Here is a 19,825-nt window from a genome sequence, read left to right as displayed (position 1 = left end):
TTATTATATCATTTTGAAAATGCCTATTTTGAGAGGAAGCAGAAACACGCTGTTTTTGTGCATGTATCTTTAAATGCAAATGAGCTGCTGCTCCCCGCCCCCTTTTCCAGAATAGGGTAGTTCCTTTACAGCTCGTACATCAGATACTCTGATAAAAAAAAAACAAAAAAAAAACATCTGTTTGGTTTTGATTATCATGTCTATCGCGCTGAAATCATGCGTTTTAAAGCCACATTAGTTTAAACTTCTGATATAGTGTTTTCTGAGCGTACACATCCGAAGCACACGCACAGAAAGCAGCCGTCACACGGCATGTGAGTACTAAACTAAGTTCTCCATGTCTTATTGCGCTTAAACTGTCAAATACACAAAAGTTTGTTAAAAACACGAGTTACAAAAACAGTCTGTTATGTCTGTGAAGGTAAACAGCTGGGAAATAAATTGCATGTTTATATTAGATCTGTGTGGCAGCAGCGTAATATACAGTAAATAAATAAATCCACTGCTCTCTTGTCTCCTCTGAGGCTGGGACTCTAAATAGTGTTCTGTGCTCATCTGTGCAGCTAACGATAGAACAGTTAACATGCTTTGCTCGAACTTTTGCCATGTCGCTAAAACTGGTACACCGTTGTCGTTTGCGAAAACAAGAATGGCGGCGTCGTGAGTGGAAACTTGCAGATAAAGGCGCGGTGATATTATAATAAGATCCCTTTTGCCACGTCACAAAGGGAGTGAAATTTGACGCGCTCGTTTTTTTAAGATGCTTACAGAAAAAGGCTTACCAAAATAAAGTTACTGGGTTAACCTTTTTCACGTTTCCTGGGTTGGTAGATGCACCGGGGACCCGATTATAGCACTTAAAACCGGAAAAAGTCAGATTTTCATGATACGTCACCTTTAACGCATGAGCGCACTAGCCGTCCAATAATTGCAGGAAGCTTTGTGCTTTGTGACATTTTAATAAACAAAGTATCAGCATTAAAATTCTGCCAAATTCATAAAACGAAATTCAAACAATAGATACAGTTTTGGTGCTCTTTAATGCCTCATGAGTGATGGCTTTAGCGACTCAGTTCAAGCAGCATGTGAACCCATCATATCTTTCTCTTTACTACTATAGTACGAAATAAACATGAATGGACATCAAAGGGTATATTATAAAATACAGTACATCTTACTGAAATGTCTCATGTAAAGTAATCGTTCATTCAGTGTTTCAAACTGCAGAAAACGTGTAAAATTTGTAAACAATGCCTCAGAATAACATTGGGCGTCCATAAGCTCATTAGTCAGCTAGAAAAAATGACTATAAATAGGAGCATTTTGCTAAATTTATGCGCTATATTGCAAATTCATATTTTTACTTAATCTGTTGTCTACATGATAAGAAAGAATGCAAGGAACTAAAGGTAAAATTCAACACCTCCTATATATCTACATGTTACTAATGAAGAAAAACAGACTGGATGTGTGCAAGACGTGACAACATTTATAGGATGCATTGATTAGGAGCCCAAACTACACTCAATGGCCAAGTGATGCTGACATAATTATGGTCCGCGATATTGGTGCCGATTCTGTGTAATAAACATAATATATAAAGGTGCAAAACGCATTTACTTACACGTATTTGAGAATCTAGATATTTCCTGATTGGAAATATTCAAACGATTCATTCAAAGATTCATCTTTCCAAACCCTCCTTTGCATAATGTTACTCTGCTCTGATTGGTCTGCTGACCCAGTGAGATGTGATTGCTCTACTGCGTACAGCACATGTCGGAAAAGGAATGCCCATCACCAGTACTGGAATACGGCTTATCAATAATACATCCTATTATTATTATTATATATATTTTTTATTTTTTTATTAGCAAACAAGTCAGAATGAAAACAATGTAACATCTCAAGTCAACATCATCCAGCCCTCCCTCTCTCCCTCTTCAACCCTGTGGTCTCTTACAATGGGGAGCACACTGAATACAAAACAGAGTTAACAGAAAAAGTCACAGGGATCCTGAAACATGAATTTCCGTGAGAAAAAGAAACAAACAAAAAAAACACCCGCATCATTCTAAGTCCAAGTCATTGTTCTGTGTAATATATTTGGAGATCTTCTCAGCAGCTATAGTCCAGGTCTGTAATGTAGAAAGTTGTGCCATATTCACCCGAGCCGTGGATATTTCTAATAATAACATAATAATGTCTTGAAGTTGCATTAGCCACTTGTACATATCCAAAGTATGTGGAGGGAGCCAGTGTTGTGCTAACAATTTTTTGGCAGATGTCAACCCGGCAAGCCAAATCATTTTTTGCAACTTAGATAAACTCAACGCAGAATTGTCATTCAATAGTACTACAGCAGGGTTCACCGGTATAGGGTACTCAATAATTTTTGATAAGGTAGTACATACTGCATTCCAAAAAATTTTGACCTTTTCACATTCCCACATCATGTGGAAAAAGGTTCCAAGTTGTTGATCAGAACAGTTATTGCAGAAGGGGCTGAATGAAGAGTCAATACGATGTCTTTTCAGTGGGGTCCAATAAGTTCTGTGACAAAAGTTAAAATGAATCAGTTGGTGATTTGGATTTCTTGATGAAGTAAGAACGTTCTGCCATGTTCTACCCAATAATACATCCTATTATAATAATAATAGTGCTCCACTTTGTTCTAAATAGAAAGAATCACGGGGGGAAAAGTTCAGTTTACAAATCCCGTATAGAACTCGCGGAGATTGGAGAAGCAGTCATCAGTGAAATGACGGGAACACAGCAATAGCTTGTAATTTAACTGCTGTGGTATCTTAGTAAAGATGAATTTTAACCACTGATTCTTCACAGCCTCATCCTTTGGAAGTGAAAATAAACTGAATTCACTTTCACAGCGCAGGGCACAGTGTCTTCTTGACATTACGTTATCCACACGAACAAGCTACAGCATTTGAAGTTTGTTTTCGCGGGATGTCCACGCAGAACATTGGCGGGAATTATGCAAATGTAAGAATTTGTGACGTGTGAAATTCACGGAATGGGATTAAAATTTAAAACAGCGGTTCAGAGTCGACTCTTTCTTTTGAGAGACAATATCTTTATTTATGATGCACTTTCAGCTTACAACTTTGCAGACTGTTTACATTCACATACAGCTGCATTACACGCTGCATGAAATGTAATTTTCCAAAAATCCATAATAGGGGCACATTAAGAAGTTTTTCATGAATCTGGCCTGATTCTAAACAGCCGACAGAAAAACATGACTTGATCACTTAAATACTGTCAAAAATGTAATGCCATAAAGTTTGTCAGCTCTGCCCCGCTACTAATCAATAAAATAGCTTCACTGCTGAAAAGCTACATGATTTAAAAACTAGCTTCAGCATTTGGAGTGACGCCCAAAACTGATTATAAATATAGCAAGACGTCCCTCCAGCATTTCATGAATGCGGTGAAAACCAACAGAAAACAGCTCCATAAATAAACACCCACAAGTCACACGTAACACTCAGTAGAAAATACTGTAAACACATGACTCAGAAGCACACAGACAGAGCATAATTCAGGCTGACTTGACTGCCTAAATTCCTTAATCTACATCAACAGCTGTAAGCCTATGTAAGCATGCTTTCTGTTCCTTGTATAATGTATACAATATGGAAGTGCATTCTGTGCAGGCAAATAAACAATTCTGCTGTTCTACCAGTGTAACGATAACATGCATGTGCCTGAAATACATGGAAACACGTAGCAAATGGCTAAGAAAGCTCACTGCAATTTGATTTTCTGTGGTATGATGCCAGAAAGACATTATCACATTACAAATTGAATTTGCTGCTTACAATAATTGCTGCTTTATTTACAGAAAGCTGAAAGGGTGTAAAACGACATAAACCTATCTCTGCCTCCCATTTTGAGTCTAAAGTTTTGTTAAAAGCATCCTCCCAGTATAATCAGCTGCATTTACTCAAGGGTTTTGTCTGATTGTTCATATAGCCCTGATCTCACATTTGCTCTCTATTTCAGAGCACTTTTTCCAAAACGTAACTTATTTAAAGGAGTTATTTTCTCCTGGCAAGGGTCCATGAGTTCAATCACTCACAGACCTGTTCATGGGCACTGAAGTCTGTGAGAGACAGATTGAAAACTGCAGAGGGCTTTTGTTCTCAGCGGGGAGCGAGTTAAACGCCACTTCGCTGTCTTACAGAAGCTGCACACCTCTGCCTTAGATGGGCGGTTCTGATTGCTTTTCAACAGCAACCTTCCACATTCCTTCAACAAAACACTTGCAACCTTGTCACACTCATGTACTACTCTTACTGCACACCAAACACCACACCAATCACACTTATACGCTTGACTCAACCCTCACCAGTCCGACTAATTCCTCTACTGGACCCCAACACACTTGCACAGTTAATTGAGGGGTTTTCAAACGTAGGTCCTCCAGACCCCAGGAGAACATTTCAGAAAAATATACTGTAAATAAATAAACGTATCATTTACCAAAGCTACCATAGTTTTGCTTCTGCTATGGCTTTCTAAAGAGTGGTTGGAAATCATGAGATCATGAGAGTTTCTTTTATTCTATTTCATTAACAGGAAAAAATTATATAGTTGTGAAAACATGTTCTGCTGTAGGTTGTATTTTAGCTTGATAACTTAGAATGTTGACAACATTTATGTGTAAAACTGCTTTGGAACTAAATTTGTTTTGTAAAAGCGCAACTCAAATAAATTTGAAATGCAGTGGGGTTGGACAGAATAATGTGAACAACTGCAAAAAAGGTGTTCTACCAGCATTTGCCTTTAATACAGCTTCCAACCTTCTTATAATAGATTCATACAACTTCTAAATAGTCTCCAGTGTCCAGTGTTATCTGTCAGAACATCTGCCAGTTGTCGAAGAAGGGAATCTGCTTCTCACTCCTCTCTCCAAAACTGCCCACAGTGGTTTCATAATATTCAAGTCAGGTGAATGAAGTTAATTTTGGTGCTCCAACTGTCCATGATCATGACACCATCTTTTCCACATTTCAGCATTGCTGTCTGTGATCTATAATAGATATATAATAGATGTTGGATTGGTGAAGCTCTCTGTGGTTGGTTTTTGTGGAAACAGGGACTTAAAGGTGAATATCGAGGTTGGCTATCACTTTGCAGCAGCAGTTCTGTTGTTTGTACAGAATTGTTTTCCTTCTAGAATCCTTCCCGGTTCCTATTATTCACTTTGGGTTTTCACCCACTATTCTTTTTTTGCTAATGAAGTCTTGCCAAGCTTTGTGTACAGATGCTCCTGCTAAATGGGCTTTCATGATTTGCCCTTTTTGGAAGTCTGACAAGTCACCCATTTCACCCACAGCATGTGCTAAACACTGCTGAACACAACACAACCTAGATACAACCTTATAAACCTAGAGAATATAGACAATAAAGAGATAAATAATCACAACATTGTTTTTTTTTTTTTTTTTTTTAAACTATACTATAGCCTACAGAAATTTTATTATTCCCTATAACAAAGGGTGTTCACATTATTTTGTAGTATCTGTAGTATCACTGCAGTATCTTTGATATATATTTTTTTCTTTTTCTTTTTTGACAATGTAAAACCCATTTAATTTTGCTAACAATATCTGGCCTTACTCACACAGTATAAATGGGTCTGTATTCGAAAATATTGCCAGAAGCTTTTACACTTTAAGAAGGCAGCCCCACGCGAGGGAATCAACATAATTGGTGGTATTTGGAATGAAGAAAGTTTGAAAATCTCTGCTTTAGTGCACTCCAAAGTCTCTCTCACCAAAAAAAAAAAAAAAAAAATTCTAAATACTCACTCAAACCTGATTAGTGGGTTTAGACCAAAAAATGTTCGGCCAAGTGTTTTTCCAAATGAGGACAATCTCAAAAATTACAAAGTTAGTTTCTGACAGCTTTCTATGTTAGTGAGGGCATAAAAAAAATAAAGTAAATACATAATAAATAAATAATGTCCCCACAAATGTACCAAAAACCTGTACACGTCTCATAATATAGTTTTCACCACGTTTTTTTTTTTTTCTAATATAGTGGTGATTTTCCATGCCTTCTATTGCTTATTCTATTGTACACTTGGCTAATACTATTTCCTGCCCTCATATACACACTTCTCATTTTTATATTTTCATTTAGACATTGTAGCGATATTCCTAGTATGCACAGTTTGTTAGTCTCCCCAATGTAGGTGATTTCAGGTTTAACTATTCTCGGGAGGACGCTGACAACACCTGAACCACACACACTGCATCCTTTCGTGCGAGTATCTGCAGGCGGTTCCATCACGGCAGATCTTTCACAGGCATCACCAGCATTTTTTTTCTTTAGTACTCCTCACGTCTCTCGCGCTTGCTTCCAAACAGATGAAATGAAATGGTAAATGAGAGCGAGCAACTCATCGCGTGAAGTTTCAAGAAGCGTTTTTGTGCTCGTGAATGCCTTAGTGTGTATATGTGAGAGTGCGCGCGAGAGAGATCATGGATGAAAGACGAGGGTGTATCACAGTCTGTTTTATGGTGGCAAAAGAGTAGTTTTCTTTCTTTTTCTTTTGACGTGATAATTTCTGTATCTTTATTTAAGAACCGACTCTTGCCTCGCCAGAGGATTCACGACATTTCTATGTGAGCTTAGACCAGCTTTGATATATATAAATGCCAAATTTAAAGTAAGCAAAAATAAAATTATACACAGTTTTAGCAAAGCGGGGACTTAAACTGCAGATTTGATCCCCCACAACGTCGAGTCACTTCAAAAAGCCACAATAGGGAAGTTATCTACTGTACTGCTATACAAAACTCATAACATAATACATAACAGACACTATGAATGTTACTTCATTAATACTTAATAAATAAAGAAACTGCAATTTTCGTATATATTGTCAGCGTACAAACTGCCTTTTAAATGCTTTTTAATTCCGCACAGCCTGACAGGATTTTTTTCAAATCTCTCATGTACGTGTTTAGATTAGGTTTAATACAACGACATATTGTTGAATAGTTGTATTTCACAGAATAAATACATAAACTTACAGTTACTCGCCGATGAAACTGAAGTTAACGCGCTTAACGCCGTGAGGAGGAACATTCCGATGCTGTTGTGGAACCTCATGTTTGGAAAAGTACTCCGCTCCGCACTTCTGGGGCACCTCCGACCGTTAAAACCGTTAGGGGAAAAAAGCGTTAAATCTCGTGAAGGTAGCGCTCTGACTCCCACCGCAATGAGCTGCAGCCACGAATGAGCGCGAGCCTCCCGCTATTTCCTCAGATCCCTGTGAAGGACTGATCCAACACTTGCGCGCTCTCTCTCTCTCTCTCTCTCTCTCTCTCTCTTTCTCTCTCTCTGGGTTATTGCTGATCTCAGTCATTCGCTCTTTGCATACTGTAAGCTTGAGGATCCAAGTGGCTCTCGATTTCAGGACCACGGAGAGCTCCACATTTTTTTCCTTTGTTATACTTTTTTAAACCAAGGTGACTCAATGGACGGCTATAGGAAATTTGTGGAAAAGATTAGAGAAAACTGTGTAGAAATGTTAATAAAAAGTAGTTAAAATGTACTGAATTTGATTTTTAATATTTAATTCTACTTTATACAGACTGGTGATTAATTACAATTATTTTGTTCTAAATGTTATTTTTCACCTATGTTTCGGGTCTTTATATACATTTATAGACATGATAATATGTATGATAATATATATGCCTTTTATATTTTAGGAAGGTGAACCCTCACAGAAAGTTGATCATTAGGGGCCGTGACATCAAAGTTTGAAAACCCCTGTCAAAAATAACGTGCCTAATGTGGATTTAGGTAACGTGCCTCAGGTAGACTCCTGATGAAACCCTGATTGTTACCTTCTTTCATTGCGTCTGAATACGTGGAGTTCCCACCATATAAATTGCAAATTGATGAACTTATAAAGTACTAGGTTGTCCCAAATCGCAAAATGGATAAAACAGTGATACCTGTGTGACATGCTGTTGTGTATCCGCTGAGAAGATTTGCACGGGGCCTTGAAAGCGGAAGTGTCGTCAGATTCCAGAAGTTGAAAATGGCAGAGAATTACGGTGTCTGGGAAGGGATGGGTTCAGTTGTTGAATGTGATACCAAATACTACAGAATTAAAGGGACTTTGGTAATAGGTCGTGGTATTTTGTAGCCACGAGAACATTTTGTCGAGATAATGGCGACATTTTTTAAGCAAAAACATTAACATTCAGTTAGGCTATGATTAATACAACTGTGCATGCGATTTATATTATTTATGGCCTGTATTTAAGAAGAACATTCTCATTTACCGGTGAATGTTCCTTGTGTTTGCTGAGATCAGTTGTTTAACTGAAGCTGGATTACATCGACGAGGATGTCAGGTAAGTCAAAACATCTTCATAGTGGCAAAGACCGTTGTGGCAATTATTAATGTTATATTTGATTGTCTCCCGATATTTAAAGGGCAATCAATCATAAACCCAAATAAACTGATTTCATGCATCTATTTGTCATCACAAGCATAAATTAAATGTATATAACACATATATATATATATATATATATATATATATATATAATGTTTATCATTTCTTTATTTTTTATTTTTGCCTGAACTGCGATATACGGTATTTCGGTATTTTCTAAATTTTTCTGTTTGGATTTAAAATGTATGCATGTATTTATGTATGTATGCATGTACTGTATGTATTATATATATATATATATATATATATATATACACACACTAGTATTTCACTATTATATATATCATAGTATTTCACAATATTACTGTTTTACTGTATTTTTTAACAAATAAATACAGCCTTAATTACATTAAAACATGTAATTACTCCAAACTCTGCCTTGTAACCCATTCTTTATATATCTACACAATAAGTCATTTTATGGCTCAGATCATGATGGTCACGTTGTATGACCAGTATTGGGCAGGTGCTGACAGATCTTTGAGGTGATACTGAGAGTTCCTTCATGCCAGAGAGTGAATTGAAATCACCATGACATATTGGTACACCAGGGGAGTACTGTGTGTGTGATGAGAAGACATGAGCTTCAGACTGAGTAAATATCTGAAGGACATGTTTGTTTGATCCTTTCCAGAGTAAAAAAAAAAGGCAAGGATGAGAACACGGCTTTCTAATACACTGTCACTGTCTTTTTCTCACGCATGCTGTCTGCATGTCTCATTAAAACAGGTCTGACCTACTGATCTCCCGCTGTGGAGCTTGAGTAGAGGGCGATTTCTCTGTGTGGGAAAAATGCCATGAGACATCCACTCCATGCTGGAGTTCAATTCACTTCAATATTGCAGAAACAGAAGTGAGGAAATGAAGTAGATAAAATCTGATGAGACATGAAAGGCCCGTTTCATGTCTTTATTATATGTCTATCTTTTGTTTATATTGCTTTTTAAACTGACCACTTTTCACCAGTTGGATATAGTTACACCCACAGACCACTCGTTTTCACTAACCGTCTGATATTGCACACATAAACATAAACTGCTCATAGTCATAAGTCTGACTACATGAGTACTGATTTTCAAGCGTGACAGATGAAGAACCACGCAGTAGGATCTTCTAATGAAGAAGTTTGGTTTGGCTGACAGCTTGCGGTGGCAGTATCTTTAGAAGAGTCTATGAATAAGTAAGCATTGAATTACAATGATTGAGTCTATAAATATGCAACTGTCTGACCTTTCAATCCATATGCACTCTTGATAAAACTTGTGTATTGCGTCTAATCAAAAGTGAATATCCTACAATTCAAAGAAGAAAGCAGAGAGGAGATCAAAGGCACATCACATCAAAGAGATGCATTTAATATGTCACACGGTTGATGGCAGCACTTCTGACTTGACTAGAGGGAAAAAAAGTTATATGCATTCTGTAAATAAGCCACGAGAAAGTTATACATTTTAAATAAATACTAGAACTTGCAACAATATTCGAGGAGAATTTAGTTTAAAAAATTGCAATTATATCTCTGGTTATGAAACAAAATGTATGTGTAATTTGATGCAGCAAAATTGTGGTGTTTAAAATCATTGCCAGTTCAAATAATGGGTATTTGAACTGCCATATTCACCCTGACGATCCCTCTATTATCTACCACAGGTTAACAGCTGGTGTGGAGACGGAATTCGTTTAACTTTACATAACCTCTACCTACAACAGGTCTTCAGTTTCCTATAAGGTAAAGTAAGTGTGAACTTCTCAAGGCTCTGTAGAATGAACTGAAGGGCACCGGGCAAGACAAGCCTCCCGAGGGACTTTGGGGTAATTCAGAGTAAATGAAGAGAAATGAAGCGTACCCTTTAAGCTGCAAACAATCTCTCCTCTCCTTTATTTTTTAGCATAATCTTCCTTCTCATCTCCACTACCCTTCACTCAATGGCGGACATGGGAATCGTTTCCATTGATGAGGAAAAGCAAGAACTCTGCCGCCCTCCACCTCTCAGGTTAATTTTCAGAAGGCTTGATGTGACAAGGCAAGTGATGATTTACACAATCTCTGTTCTATCACCTTATTCATGTGTAAATGTATGCACATGCATGTGTACTTTTACAAAATGAGAAGTGTATATATACTACAGTTTAAATGATTTAAAGAAGTTAATACTTTTATTCAGCAAGGATGCATAAAGTTGATTAAAAGTGACTGTAAAGTGTGTTTTTTTTAATATAATTACAAAAGATTGACTGTTTCAAAGAAATGCTGGTATTTTGAACTTTCTAAGAATCCTGAAAAATATAAATATTAGAGAAATATTAAGCAGCACAACTGTGTTCAATATTGATGAGAAATGTTTCTTGAGCACAGAATCAGCATAATAAGATGATTTCTGAAGGATCATGTGACACCGAGGAGTAATGGCTGCTGAAAACTTATCTTTGCAATCATGGGAATAATTTACATGTAATAATTTACAAAATAACAACAGTAATTTTAAATATTAATAATATTTCACAATAATAATATAAACACTTTACAGTCAAGGTTGGAGTTAAATTCATTGAATTAATCTACCAATGTTAAGTGAAATTGTGATGTTTTAGCGTTTAGTTTAACATTTACACCAACCAGACCTTTTAAAACACTGAGACACAATAAGCGTAGAGGACTGCAATATTGTACAAGTACTTACATAATAAAGTTAGAAGTTAAGGAAACATTATAGTAAATTGAATAAGGTACAAAAATATGTTTTTAGATATGATAAATCTATAGATTATGTTACACACTGTCTCTTAAGCTATGGCCTTGATACATTTCTGGCTGCTATAAAAGAAAAAGGTCAAGGTTTTGACAGGTTAACCTAACCTAATCCACTTGAGCACCTTCTAGTAGATACTTTTCAGAAGTATGTGTGTATAAATAGGCATACATAGCTGAGATTCAATTATATTATAGCAGATGTTTGACCACCGCCTGATTGTTTTGAACATCTGTATTTTGCACTCTGCAACATTGTACTTTTCGTAGTAATGCTCAATGGTACAAGTTAATGTGCTTTTGTAATATTCTGACAATATTTTATAAATGATTTAAGATGTAGTTGTTTCCTTGGGTGAAACTGACTTGGACATTTTTGACATTTTTCTGCTGTCTTTGACCTCACTGCTCAGGATAGCGGCTAGTGAACGGCTTGGGACATTGTATGCTCTTGTAGTGTCATAGTTGCCGTGACGTAAATGCTCATGATGAGGAAAAGATGGCACATTTCAGATCACGAACTACCATTGAAGAATAGCTTTCCCCAGATATTATAGACCTCGTTTTATAGAAGCAGTGTGAAGCTTTTCCAAACTGAGCTTGATTCTTTTCACTGTCAGTCAATTTGAGGAACTTTGTAAACGATAATGAGCATACAGTGCTGCTTGAAAGTTTGTGAACCCTTTAGAATTTTCTATATTTCTGCATAAATATAACCCAAAACATCATCAGGTTTTCACGCAAGTCCTGAAATTAGACAAAGAGAACCCAATCAAACAAATGAGATGAAAATATATACTTTGTCATTTATTTATTCAGGAAAATGATCCAATATTACATATCTGTGACTGAGTGGCAAAAGTATGTGAATCTCTAGGATTAGCAGTTAATTTGAAGGTGAAATTAGAGTCCATCTGTTCATTGGTGTTTTCAATCAGTGGGATGACTATCAGGTGTCAGTGCGTGCCTGTGCCTGTCACAGTCAGGTGACTGTTTTATTTAAAGAACAGCGATCTATCAAAGTCTGATCATGTTTGTGGAAGAGAATCATGGCATGAGCAAATGAGATCACTGAGGACCTCAGAAAAAGAGTTGTTGTTAATCAGCACACTGGAAAAGGTTACAAAACCATCTCTAAAGAGGTTGGACTCAACAAATCCTTAGTCAGACAGATTGTTTACAAATGGAGGAAGTTCAATACCACTGTTACCCTCCCCAGGAGTGGTCGACCAAGAAAGATCACTCCAAAAGCAAGACATGTAATAGTCCGTTAGGTTGCAAAGGACCCCAGGGTAACTGCTCAGCAACTAAAGGCCTTTCTCACAGGCTAATGTTAAATTTCATGAGTCCACCATCAGGAGAACACTGAACAACCATGGTTTGCATGGCAGAGTTGCAAGGAGAAAGCCACTGCTCTCCAAAAAGAATATTGCTGCCTGTCTGAAGTGGGATGCCAGAGGGCTATTGGAGAAATGTTTTGAGACCAAAATAGAACTTTTTGGTTTAAATGAGGAGCGTTATGTTTGGAGAAGGGAAAACACTGCATTCCAGTTTAAGAACCTTATCCTATCTATAAAACATGGTGGTGGTTTGTACAAGTACTTACATAATAAAGTTAGAAGTTAAGGAAACATTATAGTAAATTGAATAAGGTACAAAAATATGTTTTTAGATATGATAAATCTATAGATTATGTTACACACTGTCTCTTAAGCTATGGCCTTGATACATTTCTGGCTGCTATAAAAGAAAAAGGTCAAGGTTTTGACAGGTTAACCTAACCTAATCCACTTGAGCACCTTCTAGTAGATACTTTTCAGAAGTATGTGTGTATAAATAGGCATACATAGCTGAGATTCAATTATATTATAGCAGATGTTTGACCACCGCCTGATTGTTTTGAACATCTGTATTTTGCACTCTGCAACATTGTACTTTTCGTAGTAATGCTCAATGGTACAAGTTAATGTGCTTTTGTAATATTCTGACAATATTTTATAAATGATTTAAGATGTAGTTGTTTCCTTGGGTGAAACTGACTTGGACATTTTTGACATTTTTCTGCTGTCTTTGACCTCACTGCTCAGGATAGCGGCTAGTGAACGGCTTGGGACATTGTATGCTCTTGTAGTGTCATAGTTGCCGTGACGTAAATGCTCATGATGAGGAAAAGATGGCACATTTCAGATCACGAACTACCATTGAAGAATAGCTTTCCCCAGATATTATAGACCTCGTTTTATAGAAGCAGTGTGAAGCTTTTCCAAACTGAGCTTGATTCTTTTCACTGTCAGTCAATTTGAGGAACTTTGTAAACGATAATGAGCATACAGTGCTGCTTGAAAGTTTGTGAACCCTTTAGAATTTTCTATATTTCTGCATAAATATAACCCAAAACATCATCAGGTTTTCACGCAAGTCCTGAAATTAGACAAAGAGAACCCAATCAAACAAATGAGATGAAAATATATACTTTGTCATTTATTTATTCAGGAAAATGATCCAATATTACATATCTGTGACTGAGTGGCAAAAGTATGTGAATCTCTAGGATTAGCAGTTAATTTGAAGGTGAAATTAGAGTCCATCTGTTCATTGGTGTTTTCAATCAGTGGGATGACTATCAGGTGTCAGTGCGTGCCTGTGCCTGTCACAGTCAGGTGACTGTTTTATTTAAAGAACAGCGATCTATCAAAGTCTGATCATGTTTGTGGAAGAGAATCATGGCATGAGCAAATGAGATCACTGAGGACCTCAGAAAAAGAGTTGTTGTTAATCAGCACACTGGAAAAGGTTACAAAACCATCTCTAAAGAGGTTGGACTCAACAAATCCTTAGTCAGACAGATTGTTTACAAATGGAGGAAGTTCAATACCACTGTTACCCTCCCCAGGAGTGGTCGACCAAGAAAGATCACTCCAAAAGCAAGACATGTAATAGTCCGTTAGGTTGCAAAGGACCCCAGGGTAACTGCTCAGCAACTAAAGGCCTTTCTCACAGGCTAATGTTAAATTTCATGAGTCCACCATCAGGAGAACACTGAACAACCATGGTTTGCATGGCAGAGTTGCAAGGAGAAAGCCACTGCTCTCCAAAAAGAATATTGCTGCCTGTCTGAAGTGGGATGCCAGAGGGCTATTGGAGAAATGTTTTGAGACCAAAATAGAACTTTTTGGTTTAAATGAGGAGCGTTATGTTTGGAGAAGGGAAAACACTGCATTCCAGTTTAAGAACCTTATCCTATCTATAAAACATGGTGGTGGTAGTATCATGGTTTGGGCCTGTTTTGCTGCATGTGAGACAGGACGGCTTACCATCACTAATGGAACAATGAATTCTGAATTATACCTGCAGTTGTTCTGTCAGAGAACTGAATCTCAAGAGAAAATGGGTCATGCAGCAAGACAAAAACCACAAGCACACAAGTTGTTCTACCAAAGAATGGTTAAAGAAGAACAAGTGTAATGTTTTGGAATGGCTGAGTCAAAGTCCGAACCTTAATCCAATTGAAATTTTGTGGAAGGATCTGAAGCAATAGGAGGAAATCCACCAACATCACAGACTTGAAGCGGTTCTGTATTGAGGAATGGGCTAAAACTTCTACAAGCCGTTGTGAAGTGACACGTGGCCAAGTATGGTTACCCATACTCGGAATTAGTGCTCTGCATTTAACCCATCCTAAGTGCAGTGAACACACAGCAGTGAACACACAACCAGAGCAGTGGGCAGCCATTTATGCTGCGGTGCCCAGGGAGCAGTTGGGGGTTCGGTGCCTTGCTCAAGGGCACCTCAGTCATGGTATTGAAGGTGGAAGAGAGTGCTGTACATTCACCCCACCTACAATTCCTGCCGGATCTGAGACTCGAACGGCAACCTTTGGGTTACGAGTCCGACTCTCTAACCATTAGGCCACGACTTCCCCATTGTGCAGCAGATTCACATAATTTTGCCACTCATGATATGTAACACTGGATCATTTTTCTCAATTATATTATATATTTTTGTGTCATAATCTGATGATGTTTTGGGTAATATTTATGCATAAATATTGAAAATTCAAGCAGCACTGTATGTTGTATTTGGAGGGATGTTGCAGTGCTATGAAGTGTGTTGTGTGAGCTTAACTTTAAAGTGGGAACTAAGTACTGTCTTTATGATATTAATTATACACGGGTACCTGCTTTATTCCACCTGCTTTATTATTATTTAATTCTCCCCCACCCCCCTTTGCAATGTGTAGGATGTTTCTGCATAATATTTAAGTTCTGTTGAATACCAAATTCTCTCTCTGGGAGTTTCAGCTGTTACTCTGTTTGATGCAAAGGTTATCTTGACGGAGCAGCAGACATTTTCAACGCCTCCATGCAAGTCTCAACGTGTCTCCATCGCGCCTTTATGCAGAGCATCTTCTGGTCTGCATATTATTAAACCCCTTTAGCGTTTGAAACTAAGCTTGAACTAATGAAAGCCTGCAAAACCGGTGCATTCTAATGACATATTCCCTATGCCATTCCCATGGAGATCTAAAAGCAAACATTTATAGTTTAATGATGAGCTCTGATTTCTGAAGTATTTTGTTTGTATCTAATACCAGCACCATACAACTAGACTCAAGTAAATCAGCAAGCCTTGCACAAACCATTAAACTACCTCTGCAAAATGTCTCAGGCATAACTAGACAATACAGAATGCTTGCTTACTTAGAAATGCTCTTATAATTGCCAAATAATGCACTAAAATACTAAATGCAAGATCATTGGGCATTTTTTAGTCCTTATGTCAACATTTTTAAAAGGATAGCTCACCCAAAAATGAAAATTCTGTCATCATTAACTCATCCCCATGTTGCTTCAAACCTACTATTAAAAATAAAGGTGCTTTGTTGGCATCTATAGCACCATCCTTTGATTATTTAAATTAGTTATTCTTATTAGTAATAAAAAAAAAAATCTTTTAAGAACTGTTTACTGAAAGATTAATTGGGAAACCTAAAATGGTTCTTTCATGGCATTGCTGCAAAAAACTCCTTCTTGAAACATTTATTAAAAAAAAAAAAAATTACCTTAGTGTAGTTTGTTTATAGCCGAACTGTAGCTTTCTACTTCTGCCAATTTGCATTTAGGCTTCAAAACCCAAAAGAAAATATTCTGAAGAACTGCTTTTGTCCATAAAATGATAATCAGTGTGGTTCAGTGTTGTTTTAGACCCCACTGACTTTGATATATGGATATAAAACATTGATTCATTTTTCAAAATATCTTCTTTTGTGTTCTGCATAAATACATGTTTGGAATGACACGAGAGTGAGTAAATGATCAAGCTATCAACAGTCTTAAACTATTCCTTTAAGACTGTTGACAGCTTGCATTATATAGATAAAACATAATTGAATGCAAACGCATGATGCACAACTATGACCTTCAGATCTAATGTTTTAGATGTTAGCCTTGAAAGAAATAATGAATGAAAAATAAATAAGACAAATCAATGAGGATACTCATTCAATTATTTATCCAGTGTACTATTTCTACATTTCTGTCTTTTGGGTCTTTTTGCATCAATGGGCTTTCTTCTCATTAAAAATTGATGGCCAAGAATATATATTTTCCATATTTTCATTATCTGCAATCTTTAACAAGTGTATTGATCCGTTCCACTTCCTTTCCTACCTGCCCAGCCGAGCTGCGTGTGGTATCGGGTGTCTGGACATGGAGCCCAGGTAACGCCAAATTAGACGGTAAAACCTCACACACACTTCATGTTTTTGCATTCGGACACAGAAAATGATCCTATGGTGTAAATCCTCCCTCCAGTTGGTCTCTTCAGGGTGTGTGTTTTCTTAATGACGGTGGAGACATGGATTTAGATCACCTGCGACGCTCGCTGTGAGACAGATGTTTAGAGGAGGCTTGTCTTTCAAAAGGAAGGACAATAAGTCGGTTTGAATGTGCTGGAATATAAGGAGATAGAAAGAAGGAACGAGAGCTGCGTCAGTCAGCAATGATAAGCCAATAAACCACTCATCTCCAGAGAGCACGGACTTACTCATTCTTGTGTGATCATACACACGTGTATAATTGAGTGTGTGTGTGTGTGTGAGAGAGAAAGAGGCGGTGTTGAGTGGGTGAGGGAACATGTGCTTGGCTGAATGCTTTAGACACTTTCAGACTATAAGAAACATGACAGCATTTTCTCGTCCTGTCATAGGCGTTTCTGTGTGTGTGTGTCTTATACCTTCAGTTGGCATGAGTTTCTCTCTCTCTTCTTGAGCATGGAGCCTTAGGGTCAGACTGTAATCTACAGCTATAGAGTTTCTTCCAGAAGATGAAAGAAAGTCAATATGGAGTCAAAGATATACAGCCATCGCTAATGGAGTCAGGCAAAGAAAATGGCAGATATATACACGGATGCTAATGTGGCAGATGATCGAGAGTGAACACTGCCCTGTTGAAAAGACTTGGATATGAGTTTTGGCTGATACATGTAGTAAGTGCCACTTCAAGGGTTTTTAACTAAAATGGTTGACATTTGGTCAACAGCATGGCTATGATTATTGATGAATAGACCAGCAATAACTAGCCTAAACATTTACATTCACTGATTTAGCAGAAGCTTGTTGTTTCATTTAGAAATGAGGAATATCGCAAGCGATTTATCATAAAACAATGTTTTAAACAAGCTCCAGCTGAAATGGTACACAAGCTAAAGAAACGAAATACTGAATTTCCTTCTTTCTTTCTTTTTAGTTTATTGATCAGCATTTTACATGGTAAATCAACTATGCTTTTTTCCTCTCACCAATATCTTACATGGATATTGTTACATATGAGATATGAAATTGTATTTTTTTTGCCTCTGATTTGGACCGTTTTCAGACGTGGTTTTAAATCCAATATGTATCTGATATCTTGGCATTTGACCTGCTATGTCTAAACACTCATATCTGATTCTTCTCTTATTCATGAATGTTTTTTGCCATTGTTACATGACTACTCGTTCTTGTATTTATCTTAAGGAGAAACAACTCACTATGACTGCTGCTGCACTATGATGTTTCATTGACCCTTTTAGCATGTTTCTAAGAACAAGGGCATAAGCTGCGTCCAAAATCGCATGCTGTCTGAGCAGGTACTATACTGAATGAAGTCATTGTCAGTTGACTTAAAGCAGGGGTGTCAAACTCAATTCCTGGAGGGCCGGAGCCCTGCAGAGTTTAGATTCAACCCAAATTCACCCCACACCTGATCCAACTAATCAAGTCCTTCAGGCTTCTTTGAAAACTACATGGTATGTGTGTTGGAGCAGGGTTGGAACAAAACTCTGCAGGGCTCCGGCCCTCCAATAATTGAGTTTGATACCCCTGACTTAAAGAGTCAGTTGCATTGCTTCAAAGCCATTCACAACTCCTTTCTGATCAGTGGTGGACGAAGTACACAAATCAAGTACTTGAGTAAAAGTATAGATACGTATCATAAAATATTACTCCAGTAAAAGTAAAAGTACTCAGTTTTCAATTTTACTCGAGTGAAAGTACAAAAGTACTTGATTTTTTATGTACTTAAGTAAAAAGTACTGATAGATGAATATTTATTTTGCAGTTTTATATAGGCTACTTTTATCATTTAATTTTATATTAGCATATATTTTTTTATAATCCTATTGCTCAAAATACCTGGGATTTTACCAAAATAACCAATAAGGAAATAATGAATATAATAAGGAAAATATCATTATATTTTCATAATGATTTATTTTTCTTCTTAAACCTTGTCTGTGGTATAAAACCACCCCTGGCCAAATGCCCCCCGAGGGCATCACTTCCCACTTTGATAATTACTGTAGTTACCATGTTCTGAACATCACATCCTTTCTTTTTCTCTCAGATGTAATCAACTAGGTGGTTGAATTATAATATTTGGACTTTATTTAAAAAAAAAATTACCTAAATTTAGCACCAGCAAGCTCGTTAGCTAGACAGTTAGCATCAGCTAACATTGACTTATTTTTAGCATGGTTATGAATAAACATTTATATTTGTCTACTCGGCTAGTTGATCCAGATACATAGTAACTTAGGCTATGTGTGCTGACAAACAATATAAAAACAGACGTCACATAGGGCTAAATGCATATAGTATTTTAGTAAAACTGCTAACGTTACAGCAGCGGGGAAATGAATGTGCATGAGTTATTTTATTTAATCTGTGTTACTTCAATGTTTTTTTTAACCTAAAATATTGAGACTCTGATGTTAATGTGTCTGCATTCAAGCATTTCAGTGGGCTTAAACAGATCACCCTTTACAGCAGATTTAGTTCACAGACAACTGACAGCTTTGACCTAAATATGATTTTCAGTTACAATAATTAATCCTAAAATTCGACATTAGTAACTTACTTTTAACAGCATCAGACGCGCGCGCGCTCACAACATCTCCGTTCTTACTTGTGAATTCAGTTCACCGGAGACTCGCACTAAACGGATCATTTGAATCAGTGAGTTGTCGACTCGAGAACAACTGCAACCGGTTCATTCTAATTCGTCAATTAATCGTTTGGTGCGATTTGCGA

General features: G+C 37.1%; 1 protein-coding gene across 1 annotated transcript in view; it reads right to left on the bottom strand.

Moving 5' to 3' along the window:
• Nucleotides 1–7,153, bottom strand: part of LOC107685949 (contactin-associated protein-like 5) — an 87,725-nt gene extending 80,572 nt beyond the window's left edge. The window contains exon 1 of the mRNA XM_016482708.1: nt 7,065–7,153. Coding sequence (XP_016338194.1) covers nt 7,065–7,143 — 79 coding nt within the window. The 5' untranslated portion in view covers nt 7,144–7,153. The remainder of the gene's footprint in view (nt 1–7,064) is intronic.
• Nucleotides 7,154–19,825: the final 12,672 nt, after the last annotated feature.

Source organism: Sinocyclocheilus anshuiensis, unplaced genomic scaffold (genome assembly GCF_001515605.1).
Source record: "Sinocyclocheilus anshuiensis isolate Anshui unplaced genomic scaffold, SAMN03320099.WGS_v1.1 scaffold465, whole genome shotgun sequence".
In the NCBI taxonomy this organism is placed as follows: domain Eukaryota; kingdom Metazoa; phylum Chordata; class Actinopteri; order Cypriniformes; family Cyprinidae; genus Sinocyclocheilus; species Sinocyclocheilus anshuiensis.
The sequence above is the reverse complement of the archived record's forward strand: the minus strand, read 5'-3'. Positions and strand labels throughout refer to the sequence as shown.